At 34.7% G+C, this 13,851-nt stretch overlaps 2 protein-coding genes across 2 annotated transcripts in view; one reads left to right on the forward strand and one right to left on the reverse strand.

The window, feature by feature from the left end:
• PDSS1 (decaprenyl diphosphate synthase subunit 1) overlaps positions 1–3,430 on the forward strand; it is a 67,069-nt gene extending 63,639 nt beyond the window's left edge. The window contains exon 11 of the mRNA XM_007936418.1: positions 3,290–3,430. Coding sequence (XP_007934609.1) covers positions 3,290–3,430 — 141 coding nt within the window. The remainder of the gene's footprint in view (positions 1–3,289) is intronic.
• Positions 3,431–5,516: 2,086 nt separating this feature from the next.
• Positions 5,517–13,851, reverse strand: part of ABI1 (abl interactor 1) — a 194,162-nt gene continuing 185,827 nt past the window's right edge. Inside the window, exons 10-12 of the mRNA XM_007936381.2 lie at positions 12,097–12,183; positions 8,235–8,420; positions 5,517–5,692 (exon numbers count right to left, since the gene is read on the reverse strand). Coding sequence (XP_007934572.1) covers positions 5,517–5,692; positions 8,235–8,420; positions 12,097–12,183 — 449 coding nt within the window. The remainder of the gene's footprint in view (positions 5,693–8,234; positions 8,421–12,096; positions 12,184–13,851) is intronic.

A 13,851-nucleotide genomic window follows, 5' to 3' on the forward strand; every position in this document is an offset into this window, starting at 1 on the left:
GGAGAGAACAATCATGGGAGAAGGAAGGGCTGCTTATGCACAGGGAGACAGCTCAGGGCGCAGGAGAGTATGGAGGGATGGACACTGGGAAGAGGTAACTCTGGGGAGGAAGTGGGAGGGGAGCTGCTGCATTGTAAACTTTGGTCAATATCATGATAGAAAGTATATGTGAACTGCTGTATGAAAAGTGAATTTACTCTGTAAATCTTCACCCAAATCAAAATAAAATTTAAAAAAGATAAGTGATAAAACCAAAAAAACCAAACCCACTGCCGTCAAGTGGGATCCAACACATAGCTACCCCCTCCTTGGGTTTTCTGAAGTGGTACCACTATGGAAATAGATTGCCCAACCTTCCTTCCAAGGAGTGGCTGGTGGGTTTGAACCGCCATCCTTCTGGTTAGCAGTCAAATGCCTTAGGCACTTTCCCACCAGAGCTCCTTGAAAATCCTAAGAAATCACAAAAGGAAAAAAAGTGGTCATCTACAAAAGTAAAACAAATTAAGTCAGTGTTTAGCAAAAGTTCAAACGATGAAGGATTTATACCTCGTCAAACCCCCCATTAAATCAGAAGGCAGACATCACTGTCACATATAAGGGCTAAAAATTTGATTTCCCATACACCCTTTTTAGGTAGGTTACTTGTGAACATACCTCATCAAATGTGGGAAACACCAAGAAAGAGAAAAAGTAGGTAATCAAAACCAGTGGAATGAGCCAGATAAGATAAGTGAGTCCAGATAAGATAGTCTTAGACATCCTAGGATGTAAGTAAGCACTACTAAAGAAGAACAAAGTAGGAAGCCTTACACTCCACAATCTCAAAACCTACTACCCTAACACTCTATGCCCCCAATCTCAATACCTACTACATAGCCACTTGCACTAAAAACAGCCAGTACAGGTAAAACAACAGACATACAAATCATTGGAACAGAATTGACAACCCAGAAGCAAATCTATCCATGGAGGAATAGCTGATCTTTGTGAAGGGCTAAAATGCATTAAATGGGGAACAAATAGTTTCTAATAAATGATGCTAGCAAAACTGGATACTCACTTGTAGCAAAATGAAACAGGACCTGTGTCTCACCTCCTACACAAAAAAGGAACTCAAGAAGCAGGATCAAAGACAACATAAAACCATAAAGACCATCAAAGAAAAAACGGACAAACTTAGGGCCCTAATTCATGACATAGATACACTATCAAACATAACTAAAAATGCACAAACACCGGAAGACAAAAAGATGACTGGGACCTCCTAAAAATTAAAACACTACAAGCATCAAAAAATTTCACCAAAGGAGTAATAAGAGAACCCACAGATTGGGGTAAAAAAACCCTGTCAACGATCTGTCAGAGAAGGGGCTAATCTCTAAAATTTATTTAAAAAAAAAAAAACCAAAAACTTCACAACTGAAAGACAAATATTCTAATTAATGGGCAGAGGATACAAATAGACACTTTACCAAAGAAGATGTTCAGGCAGCTAACAAACATGAAGAAATGCTTGTGATCATTAGCCACTGGAGAGATGCAAATCAAAACAATATTGATATCATCTTACCCCAGCATTAACAACAAAGTTCAAAAACAATGAGAAACAACATGCTGGCAAGGGTGTGGAGAAACTGGAGCCCTCATAAGCTGCTGATGGGACTGTCAAATGATATAACCACTATGGAAAACAGAATGATACTTTTTAAAAGGTGGAAATAGAAATACCGTATGATCCAGCAATCCTACTACTAGATATATATCCTAGACAAATAAGAGCCATGACACAAACAGATATATGCACACCTATGTTCATCACAGCACTGTTCACAATAGCAAAAGATGGAAACAACCTAAATGCCCATCAGTGGAGGAACAGATCAACAAACTATGGTGTATTCACACAATGGAATACTATGCAATGTTAATAATAGTGAACCTGGGAAACATAACATGGATGAACCTAAGAACATTACGCTGAGTAAAATTAGTCACAAAAGGTCAAATATTGTATGAGGCTACGTACAATATTTTTATAAAAAGTCAAGGGTTTCACACAAAAAGAAATATTTCTGATGGTTACCAGGAGTGGGAGGGGAAGGGAGAATAAACCATTAAAGTCAAACTATCAATGTCCATGGACTGCTGATCTATTAGGGGCAAATAAATAAATAATAAGACATCCTAAATGGCAGTACTGTAATAAGCCCCAGAAAGTCCAGTTAACAGAATAATTAAGACACAGGCAATATTAAGAATGTGGGGCAACTTTCCCCAAAAGGAAGAGCAGCAACAGTTACATTCAGAAATGAATCTGTACAATGAGGAACAGCAAGCTAAAATGTGTCATAGGTTTGAGCACCTGGTGGAGAGTATCAGAAGCCTTCCATGCATGTTAGGAATATTTGACTCTGGCAGAACAATCACAAACTTGTAACCATGAAAGTAAAATCGTAGTACATGATTTGTTTCTACAGTGAAATTTTTTTATGTCATGGAAATAATACTTTATTAGTGTTCAGCTTTTAGAAACAACCAACATAAAACATAGTTACAGAATTCAGAGCACAAATGCTGTTAATCCCTGTGTATAGTGGACATGAGCACTACTCCATTCATAAAATCAGAAGCTGATGTTACAAAATGACAACGTTAATCAATAGAAGACAGTGATAAAATGATGAAATGAACAAGCATATTATAGGTGCGCTAAATCCTCATCTTAGCAGAAAGGCAACAGAGAACTGAAATTGATTGTAAGAAAACAGTAATACAAGCTATGAGCTAAGTGAAGGACCAAAACCAATGGGTAAAGTTGCTGCCTTTGGAAAAGGTTATGAGAACTGATGGTTTCTATCATAAGCCCTTGTTGATTTTCACTTTTTTATGTATATATATATATATTTTTTTTTTAGAGGCAAAACTTTCACTTTAGATACTTTCATTAAAAAAAAAAAAAAAAAAAAATCAGTATAGCTAATTCCTGCATGGAGAACTTTTTAAAAACACTTCAGTAAAAAAAAAAAAAAAAAAAGGGTAAGAGGTGTCTACTCAATAAGTTAGATGTTTTGTATACTAATAGAACAAAAATTTGCTTCTGAGAAAAGGGCCTAATAGAAGTAAGTAGAGAGCTAGAACTGTAAATTGGAAAGACAGCATTAGAAACATAATTGGGCTATTATCTTTACTTCTCATCTCATCTTAAAAGTGTGTTTTAATTTATTATAGCGGGAATTTATGAGCTGATCCAATCAATGACACGTATCTGTTCTCTTCTATACCTCCCCAGAGTGATGGTGTGCAACAAACAACCTACCTCGCCCAGCAGTACTGCCATAAAGCAGTAAGAGAGATCAGTAAACTTCGGTCATCCCCAGAAAGAGATGCCCTAATTCACCTTTCAGAAACTGTACTCACAAGAGATAAATGACAACTCCTTCTGTTCTTTCTGGCAGCTATTTTACCAGACTGTGCCTAAAGAATTTGTTAAATACACTTTGTTTGTTTTCACGTGCAGATAACCAAAAATCATTTCAACCTTACTGATAGCAATTTTTTTAAAAAATTGGCATAGTTTTTCAGAAAACTAAACTGTATTGAAGAAAGCCATAACTATGTCACCATCTGAATCTGTCATTCTGGTCCCATAAACTCTATAATCAAGATATCTTGATGGTTTTATATGGTATTGTTTACAATGTTAATACCCACATGTAAAGCCATTATGCAAATAAATAATATTAAAATTCAAATGTTTGTCTTGTTTTCACCATTACTGAAAAGGTAAAGAGAGTGCAACAGGAGTGATGGTCAGAGAGAACCGTGAAGACTACATTTAAGTCCATATTAGTTAAGCTTAAACAGTATCGAGAATTTATAGAGGAGAATGGTTTATTATAAAAGACTGTACATAAAATTAAGACAACGATTTTATACAAATAATTAAGAGAACATTCCACTCAAAAAATGAAAAGCAGAAGACAGCTAGATAATCACTAATGATGTTGAAGTCATGTTTAAAATGAAGAAAGGTAAAATGCATATCAAACAGTCCATTGATTTGGTAGTAATAATGGTCTTTAATTTTCAGAAATAAATGTTTTCCATCCACTATTCTTACCATTCATTATGCTGTTAGAAGTCTGTATCATCCAGTACATAATTAATTTGAAATCCAAACAAATCCTCAATACACAGAAACCCACACTTGAGTACTCTAATATCCTAAGCAATGTAGAATTATACACAAGGTAAGAAGAGAAAATATCCCTCTAACCCTCCTTTCAATTAAGAGGAGACTCACAAAGTGCATGTTTTGCATTTCATTTATGTCAAAAGACAATACAAATCTCGTGGTTAGGTATATCCCTGCTCACTGATTAATGATTCGCCTTTTTTCCCCAACTATTTCATTTTAAACTTTTTATGTTGCTACTGCCAGATAAGGGATTAAATAGTGCCTATTCAAAAATTAACTGCATCCACTTTTACAAAAGTAATATGTAAAAGATATTTATAATTTCTTTTCATTGAACCATTATACAACAGTCTGTTATAAAACTGAAGGATGGATCTTCCAATCCTTAAGAATGAATGTATACATTCATGACACATTTTCTTAGCTTTGAAAACCACAGTTCAGTAGATTGGCTTGTAAGTAACCATCTCAGATTTTAAATCTGCAATAATCAGTCACATTGCTATGGGGACAGAATGAGAGAAGGCTAAATTTTTTTCCAAAGTCAATATACTGAGAAAATAGAACCGTAATTCTCCAATAAATCACCTTTTATTTATTTATTTTAAAAGCAAACCAATGAAGGCAAGGACAAAGACCTTTGGTTCACTTATGTATTTATGAATGAAAAAAATTCATAATGCAAATTCACTCATTGAAAAACTCAGGTACAAATTACAATATTACAGATCACCCTTTCTGTTTGTTTTGTTTCACATGGAGACCTTAGAGACTCAATTCATTTCAAGAGAGTACTCCAAGTTAAATAATACACAAATTGGAAGCATCTTGGATTTTTGTATATTTCAATACGTAAATTTGTATGCATGCTTTAAACAAATAGTATAGTTCAAGAATGAGAGAATCTAAACAAACAAAAATCTGACCAGCACCAGCATTTACATTTTTTGATTTTAGTATTAGCCTGACTGTTAGTAACCATGCTGCACTGAAAGATGTAATGGCACAATCTGAATCATGATTTAAATAATAGACCCCACTTCCCCAGAATATTTAGGCTGGTCATGAAGTTAACAATGCATAAGTAAATACATAAGCATAATCAGTTACAGACAGCTTCTTGTATAAATTGCTGTTCAGCAATATACAAACTGCCTCAGAGATTTATGCTTACAGGTAGACATTCAATTATTCCGATAAAACAGCATGTCCTGAAAATATGGGCACGTTTGAAAACATATTAAGACAATTCTGTTAGCCATAATAGTCCCACAGTATGACTGAGTAATAATGAGAATCTACTTTAAAAGCAAAAAATTTAATCAGTATAGTGCATGATTGATTCAACATAGTTCCCAGGGAACAGACCAGTCACTCGATTGCAGACTCCTTCATACCAGCCATCATCATTCTTCTTTATGACATAAATGATTGCACCCTCCATAAACGATAGCTCATCATCCTTGTCTTTTGTATAGTCATATATTGCAACAACTATGGAGAAAAGAGTTGAAATAGTACATGAGAGCATTATATCAAAAATTTGAGTTTTATGATTTAATGCCAATTAAATCCACAGATACAGCAAAATCAACCATTTTAATGAAGATTCTTAATTCTTACTATGTGCAGGTATATGTGGGTCAGAGGCCAACATCATTGGCTTGATTAGGGCAAAATTAGCAAATCAATTAGATTAAATTCAACAACTGCTACCAATCTCTTGGAAAAGGTCTCTGAATTTTGGGATTTATTAGCTATTTCTATTCATTCAAGTATCTACTAAGTGCCTACTATATGTAAAGCACCATTTTTAAAAATAACTACTGGGTAAAGCCGCATAGCTATTCAGTAAACCAGGCAACCCAAGCTACCTGATTTGAAAATACACATACTGGGAATTAACTATCATCCCACTCATACCCAAGGAAAATATTCATGTCATTTATGTGGCTATTCCCTGTTTGTTTTCAAAGGGGGGAATAAGTGAATAAAGTCCCATTAGAAGTTCTGGTGGTGTAGTGCCTAAGGCATTTGACTGCTAACTAGAAGCTTGGCGGTTCAAACCCACTCCTCGGAAGAAAGATTGAGCAATCTACTTCCATAGTGATGAGCTGGTAGTCAAGTATAAATCATTTATGCCACCCAGGGACTTAGACAGCCACCTAATCCCTCTGCAATCTTCTTTTCCCAAATTTAGAAACTGCTTTCTAACTATCCTTCATTATAGGTGCACTTTTTAGATAATTCATCCTTCTGACTATTCGCCTTTGATGTCATTCCTGTTTACAAGATCCTGAAATGTGGTACTCAGAATTAGACATAAGACTATCTATTAGAATGAAGTTAAGTTAATGTAACCTAAGACTTATCTGGCTTTTGGAACAGTCACCCTACTGATTTACATATTCTAAGATACATGGGAATCTAAATGTAAAATTGAATATTTAAGCCTTTCTGAACAACGTGTAAAATATTTACTGTTTAGAATATAAAAATAGAAAGTGGAAAATTTACTTTATCCATATGTTCAAAACTGCTAAGAGAGAATACCTCAGTTCTCAAGAGCTACAGCTACTTGCTTAAAATGTGTTTAACTCAATTTTCAAATTTCAAAGGAATCAAATGTGATCAATTAAATTATAAGCGTTTTTCAGAATTCCATACAGATATAGATTCAAAAATAACACTGAATTGATAAAGCAAATAAATTCTCTAGAAACAAGTTTTGATTCTTCCCACCCACCATTTCTTAAATTGATAATTAAAGTGAATGTCTGCTAATGTGGACTTTAGAATTAATTTTGTGATATAAACTGCTAGTGATTTATCTTCCCATGTACAAAATATCCTAACTGAAAACCTAACAGAGGCTTTTTCTCCATGATATTCACCAATACATTTAAACATATTTAGATATAAAAGATTTGTTTTTATTATATGTGGTGTAGTAAATTACTTAGTGTGGCTTTTCTACCCATAAGTCTTTGTAAACTCCAAGGTGGGATTTTCTATGAGCAACTGAGGAGCTCCTGATTGCTGAAGTTGTCCACCTGGAGTATTTCTGTTGGGCGTGGCACAAAACAATGTTCTGGGAGGTGCCCGCTCGCTCTCAAGTGCTTAGAGTTCTGATGCTATGATTGGCTAGTTTGACCACTCTGCCGGGCTCAAAAGGAGGCCTCCTAGAGGCAGAACGCTCTCTGACTGTTGGTTGAGGAAGACCTGCTGCTGAAAGAGACAAGGGCTCCTGAGACACATGTTGCTGGGAAAGAGATGCAAGAGACACGCATTGCTGAGTGAGACACCTAGGGACCAGCACTGCTGAGAAAGAGACTGCGAGAGACTGTTGGCTGAGGGACGGTGGGCTGGGAGAGAGACTGAGCATTTTTCCTGAACCTGAATTGTAGCCTGTGGTGCTTCCCTAATAAACCCCATAATCTGTGAGCTGTGTGTGGCCACTGCAGTGAATTACTGAACCCAGGAGAGAGGTGGTGGGTGCTTTGGGAGGAACGGTTGGAGAAAGGGCTGGAGGGAGGCAGCATGCCTGGCCTTGCAGTAATAGGCCTTGGGCTATTGATGGTGATTCTGACCTCCTCTTGTGGGATTAGAGGAGGTCAGAACATGTGGCCTCCTTGTCCTTTTTGCATTATAAGAGCTAGAAAAAGAGTTTTAAGTTGTAAGAATTTACTTAAAGTTTTAAGACTTTACTACTACTTTTTTTTTTTTTTTTGGTGCTTTAGTTGTTTCATTTATAAAATGAAACAGACAGAATAAGCAAGTTATTCTCCAGCTGGGTGCATATATAGTTTGAAAAAGCATTTCTAAAGTTGTAACTTTAATTTTAAAAAATAAAGGAAGACTCCTCCCATTTTATTGGAGAATAACACAAAGTACAGAAAATAAGGTTCAACTAAATTTTATCTTGGCTGTTAAGCAGTTCAAAGGTTGAGAAACATTGAAGTAGGTGGTCTTTGTATTTCTAAAATTCTGTAATTAGGTTACTTTCCTTCATATCAACTCAATGACTGCAACATACCTTTCTCAATATAATTCTTGGGGGCCCAAGCAGGATCTCCATCTGCATATGGATCATTATACTGAACTACTGCAGCCTCCTCATCTTCATAATCCACTGGAGGTGGTGGTGGTGGAGGTGGAGAATCATCAAACATGGGAATGTCATCTGGTGGAGGTGGTGGTGGTGGAGTTGGACTATCAGCAACTGAAAGGATTCAGAAAATTAATTTGAATCAGAAATTAGACTAAATGGAAATTTGTAAGTTAACAACTTAAGAAAGCTCTAACTCATATACAGCATGCACTATAATAACACATGCAGTGATTACAAATAAAAGCTTGGTGTGTTAAAGCTTATGCCTAGTAGCATTTAAGAATAATTTTGTAACAATAAAGTGAGCTAAAAATAACAGCATCAGGAAGTACTACAAATTTATCAATGCAAGAGGTTAAAAGACAATGTCTCTTTTCGTAAGGATTATAGGAATAATTTCCTTATTCCAAGGTTCATGTTAAGACTCATTAGTGACACACAGATTATTCAGATCATTTAGATTAGGTGTCTAAAATAAGTTTTATGTCTTATTTGTCATCTGGACCATAGTAATGTTATATATAACATAACATTAATGGTTTCATAACCTTGTACTCATTCCTGTCCCTGATTTTTTGTTTTAATTCCTACTTATTTGTAAGAAAACTACAAATAAGTCTTAATGGATGGATTTTTGTTTATTTGTTATTGTTTGAGGGGTAAGGGGTATTAGATCTCCTATGTGTAGGTTTTCTATTCTTTATTTAAAATTAACAAAAGAAAATTAAATTTAAAAATTAAGTAATTCCCAACTAGTAGATAATATCATTAAATATATTCTAAAGTTAATGTTTTAATGTAGAAACCAAGATAAGATTTTATATTATTACTAGTAAAACATAGGCATGGGATGAGGGAAAGACTAGATCATAAGGATCCAATTTTATAAGGATAAACCCACAAATGAGACTTAAAAAAATAAAGTGTTGAGGGAAGAGTTAATTAAAAAAATCAATAAACAAACATAGAAGAGCATATACCGTGCAAAACAATAAAAAAATGATTCATACTGCAAATTCTAGATGGCTGCAGTACGTGCTTGAAACAATCAATGGAGTAAACAGTAAAGGGGAAAATGCCAGTCTAGAACTACGTTCACTGAACTATCATGATAAATCAAACCAGCTGCCTTTGAGTCAATTCTGATTCATGGTGACTCATATGTGTCACAGCAGAACTGTGCTCCATAGGGCTTTCAATGGCTGGTTTTTCACAAGTTTTACCAAGTAACAAATGCATCCAATACTAAGGTATTCGAAGCTGGAATACAGCTACTATGTAATTTAAACTTCTGATCCACAAATATCTTTAGAAGTATAAAAGACACAAAAATGATCTGATACAAAATGATACAGGAATTATACAACAGATGCAGGGGGAGACATTCATTCTACAAACACACTGACTTGTGCCAATTTTAAGGCCTATTTATGTGAGAGGGGGAAGCAAACATAATCTCTTTGTAATATACATTTTCAAAATTTATTACCACCTACTTATAATAATATGCTCAGAATATAAGCCAGGGAACCAGATTTAAAGCATCTGCAGATAATCACCCTTCAAGTCTATGATTTCTGTTTTGGGGTATGAAAAAGACCACTTATAAAGACAAATCTTGTATGGTGATGCTTACTCCAATAGCTATCAAACAGATGTACAATTTATTTTCCACCCAATCCTGAGTTCATTTTATCCCTGCCCATACCTCTTCCACAAAGCCTTCTGGTATTATTAAGGGGAAAGAAAAATGGGTCCTGGCATCAACTAGCCACAGCTCATATCCTTAATATGACTATGTGTAAATTATATATGCTTGCCTGAATTCTTAAACTGCATTTACTCTGCATATACACATAACTTACTAATTTGTGCCAACTGTTGTGACTACAATGGCTTATCTTCAAATTATGTACACAGTGGCAGGAGTTTGGTCATTCTCATTCTCTGTACATAATACTTTGTCTAGGAGCAAGAGTAATCAGATAGTTCAACAATGCTTTCTGGTGTTAATCATAAACAGATGTAAATACTCTACTGACTTTTTCAGTGGCTCATTCCTTCAAACTGAAACACACTTAATAGGTTAACTGCTACATGCATTCATAATCACCAACTTCTGAGTGCTATCAGAAACCAGATATTTAAGAGATGACAGACATGTAAAATTTCTACTTTATGATATTTAAAGTAGTGATATATAATCACCAACTCTCCTAATATACCTTTACAACATAGATGCCATATAGTGATGGGAAATCTGTGACACAGGAATAACTCACCAATGTAAGTTCATGTGGTTGGTAAAATGAACTAACACAAAGACCATGGATGCCTAGAAAAATGTACATTAATACTAGATTTCTATAAAAAGAGCCACCAAAAAGCTAGGCAATGAGCTTTGGATCCACACAATTCATGTTTCATAAAGCCTATTTTTAAATATTTACAAAAATTCACAGCCTTAGCTTTTAAACTCTTGCAGCAGTAAGGACTAACAATTTATTCTTATTCACTTATTTGGGAAAAGATTTATTTACTTTAAAATGCTTAAATACATTAGAGTTTTCAAAAAGGTTTTAACAATAAGGTTGGTTTACACTCAGTGATTTGAAATTACAATTCTAATAAAAAGCCCATCAGATCATACATTTCTAAAAGGTAGGGACTTTTTCTTAAACTACTGTTATTCTTTCTAAAGCCCTGCATGTAACATTAAATAAACAAGTATTCAACTGGAGGAAGAGAGGGAATGGGAGAATAACACAAAAAGTTCAGCAAAAGCTGAAGAATAGAATTTCTCACAATATAGTCTCCTGAAAAATGGGCTGGTCAAGAGGACTGCACATTTGTTCATATCATGCCGAGGTTTGGTCTCAAACAAAGTTAGTGAGACCATCTTAATCACACCAGCCATTTTGGCACAATATAATTCAGTCATGGTGGATTTTTTCATTTTGCCTGACAATGTCTACTGCAATCAAGTACTAGGACTATACATCTGCTGGCACCTCAAAATGATCAGACAGTAAGATAAGCTGATTTATCCTAATTAAACTCATATATGCAAAACAATTCCCAAAAAAATATCATTAAGCCTGACCTTCATTTAGGAAAGACCTAACAAAGTCTACAGGGTTGTTTGTCAAAATTAACCTTTAAGGGCCTGCATGTAGGCAAAACATGAAGAGGGCCCCAAACTGCTGATCGATCATTCTCCCATACATGGATATAATTTACTCACTCTTGAAGACTCATTCTTATCCTAATAAGAAACCTTTATATAGGTTCAAAATCATTTATGTGTAAAATTCTGAGGCTTTTTCTAAAATTTTTATTATTGGGGGGGAGGGCTGTCCTATCCTGATTGCATAATAAATTTACTCTCACACTATAATTAATCTATATTACTAAACCTGTTGGAAACAAAATACACAATGTTTTCTAACTAATTCCCTTAATAACTGTAAGAACTAGTAGTTTCTATACAATTTGACATTTTGTGTTTGATTACACTTTCCTTAAGAATCTGCAAAGAACTGATTTCATGTTCTAGATCATTTAAATACCTAAGAAAGTTGCAGTTTGAAATTTATATAGGTCAGTAATCATGCACACAAGAGAAATAACTGAAGACCGTGCTCTTCAGTTTCAATAACATATTTGCCCCTATTTTCAAGATAGGATTAGCTTCTTAATAAAGGTAAGGAAAATGATGACTCATCAGCCATGCATGCTATAAGGAGACAGCCTCTACTCTTTGGTAGCTCAGTTTTTCCAAACTTACTGTTTTCCTGCACCCTGGCCACGAAGCCTGTGAGAGGTATCTGTGGAGTCAACTGAGGCATAGGGGGAGGGGGTGGAGCAATAGAAACTGGTAGCAACAACATGGTATGGGGGGAAGTAAAACAGATAAAGGAAAGAAAAGGAAACAAACAAAAAGCAGAAGTCAGTTACAAGGACCACAAACTAAGTATGCAAAGAACAGTTTGCAAATGAAACAAAACAAAACAAAAAAACAAAACAAAAACCTGCAGAACCTTCTTCAAGTTCATTTTCTATGAGTGAAAACCTAAGGCTGACTTATGCTTAGCCAATTGGTTAATTTTATAAAAGAACAAATACACTTAGTTTAATGCTAATGTTACATTGTTTGGGGAAGTTGTAATTTATCATCATATTCACTTTTGCGAAATGTAGTTTTCAAATTCTAAGGAAAGACTTCTAAAAATTAGATAACCATACATATAGAAGTTTCAATAGAATTGTCTTTACTATATCTCTGTAACCTAACAAGCTTGTCCAATTTTAAGATAATGTTGTGAATAAACCCAGATAAACAAACACATTAAGGAACAGCTGTTTCTGTAAGTAAACATATCAATCACAGGTTTCCTTTAAAAACAATTATTAATCTAGATTTATGCACAGCTTCCCAGGTAAAGCCTTTGTTTGTAAAACGTTATCATCACATTGTATGTTGAAAATTTTAAAGGCATCACTCCTAAATTTACTAGGGAATAAGAGTGCTCAATATACCACATAAATTGTTCACTGAGTTTCAGGGATTAAGATATCTCAAAAACAGCCTGATGTTAAGAAAAAGAAGACTTGATTACCAGTAAGTTAAAATATGCAAGTATTTTGCATTGGAGTAATTTCTAATGAGCTCATATTCTAACTTCTTTCTGGACAGGATATAATTTGTAGGAAATTGACACCAAAGGCTCACTGTGGACAACAAATGTATTAGCAACTGTAACAAACTAGAAGGCATATTCATATGCTTATTACCACTTTGTCTCATTTTAACAAGACAATTGTTAAAGACTGTGCAGAAAAAGTCAGTAAGACTGGCTAGTGAAACTTAGTTTATTGATAGTTACCAAGCAGTGACGTTAAATTGACTGAGAAAAACAATTTTTGGCTCCTAAGTGGTGGTGCGGTGGTTAAGGCACTCAGCTGCTAACCAAAAGGTCAGAGGTTCGAACCCACCAGCTGCTCTACAGGAGACAGATGACACTGTCTGCTTCTGTAAAGATTTAAAGCCTTGGAAACCCTTCGGGATTGCTATGATAATTACATAATTATCATAGTCATAATTGACTCATGGCAGTGGAATTTTCTGGGTTTTAAGGAACACTTAATCAAATGGATGTTTCAATTAATCCAATGTAAAAATTTACTAATCATGAAAATTTGAAAGTGGCTCAGTGTGCAAAGAAGCAATAACTTAGTAACAAAGCAATATATGTGCATTAATATTCATATTGTGGCTAAAAATAACATTCAATTCACTATGAAATTGGCTCTCATTCATTCTGATACTCTGTGCATATAAGGCTCTGAGATAAATAAAATGTAGGTTTTGATATTTTAAAAAAAACTCCTACAGTCTTAACAGAATTTTTCAGAACTGACCCTCAATAACTAGCCATGCTGGTTAGTACATAAAGGAAAAGAAAAGCTATGCTGTGAAAATACTAACCATTACCACCACATTTAGACAGAAGGAAAATATGCACATCAAAACACTAAACAC

This window comes from Orycteropus afer, unplaced genomic scaffold (genome assembly GCF_000298275.1).
Source record: "Orycteropus afer afer isolate SDZICR_OR568_19922 unplaced genomic scaffold, OryAfe1.0 scaffold00035, whole genome shotgun sequence".
Lineage (NCBI taxonomy): Eukaryota > Metazoa > Chordata > Mammalia > Tubulidentata > Orycteropodidae > Orycteropus > Orycteropus afer.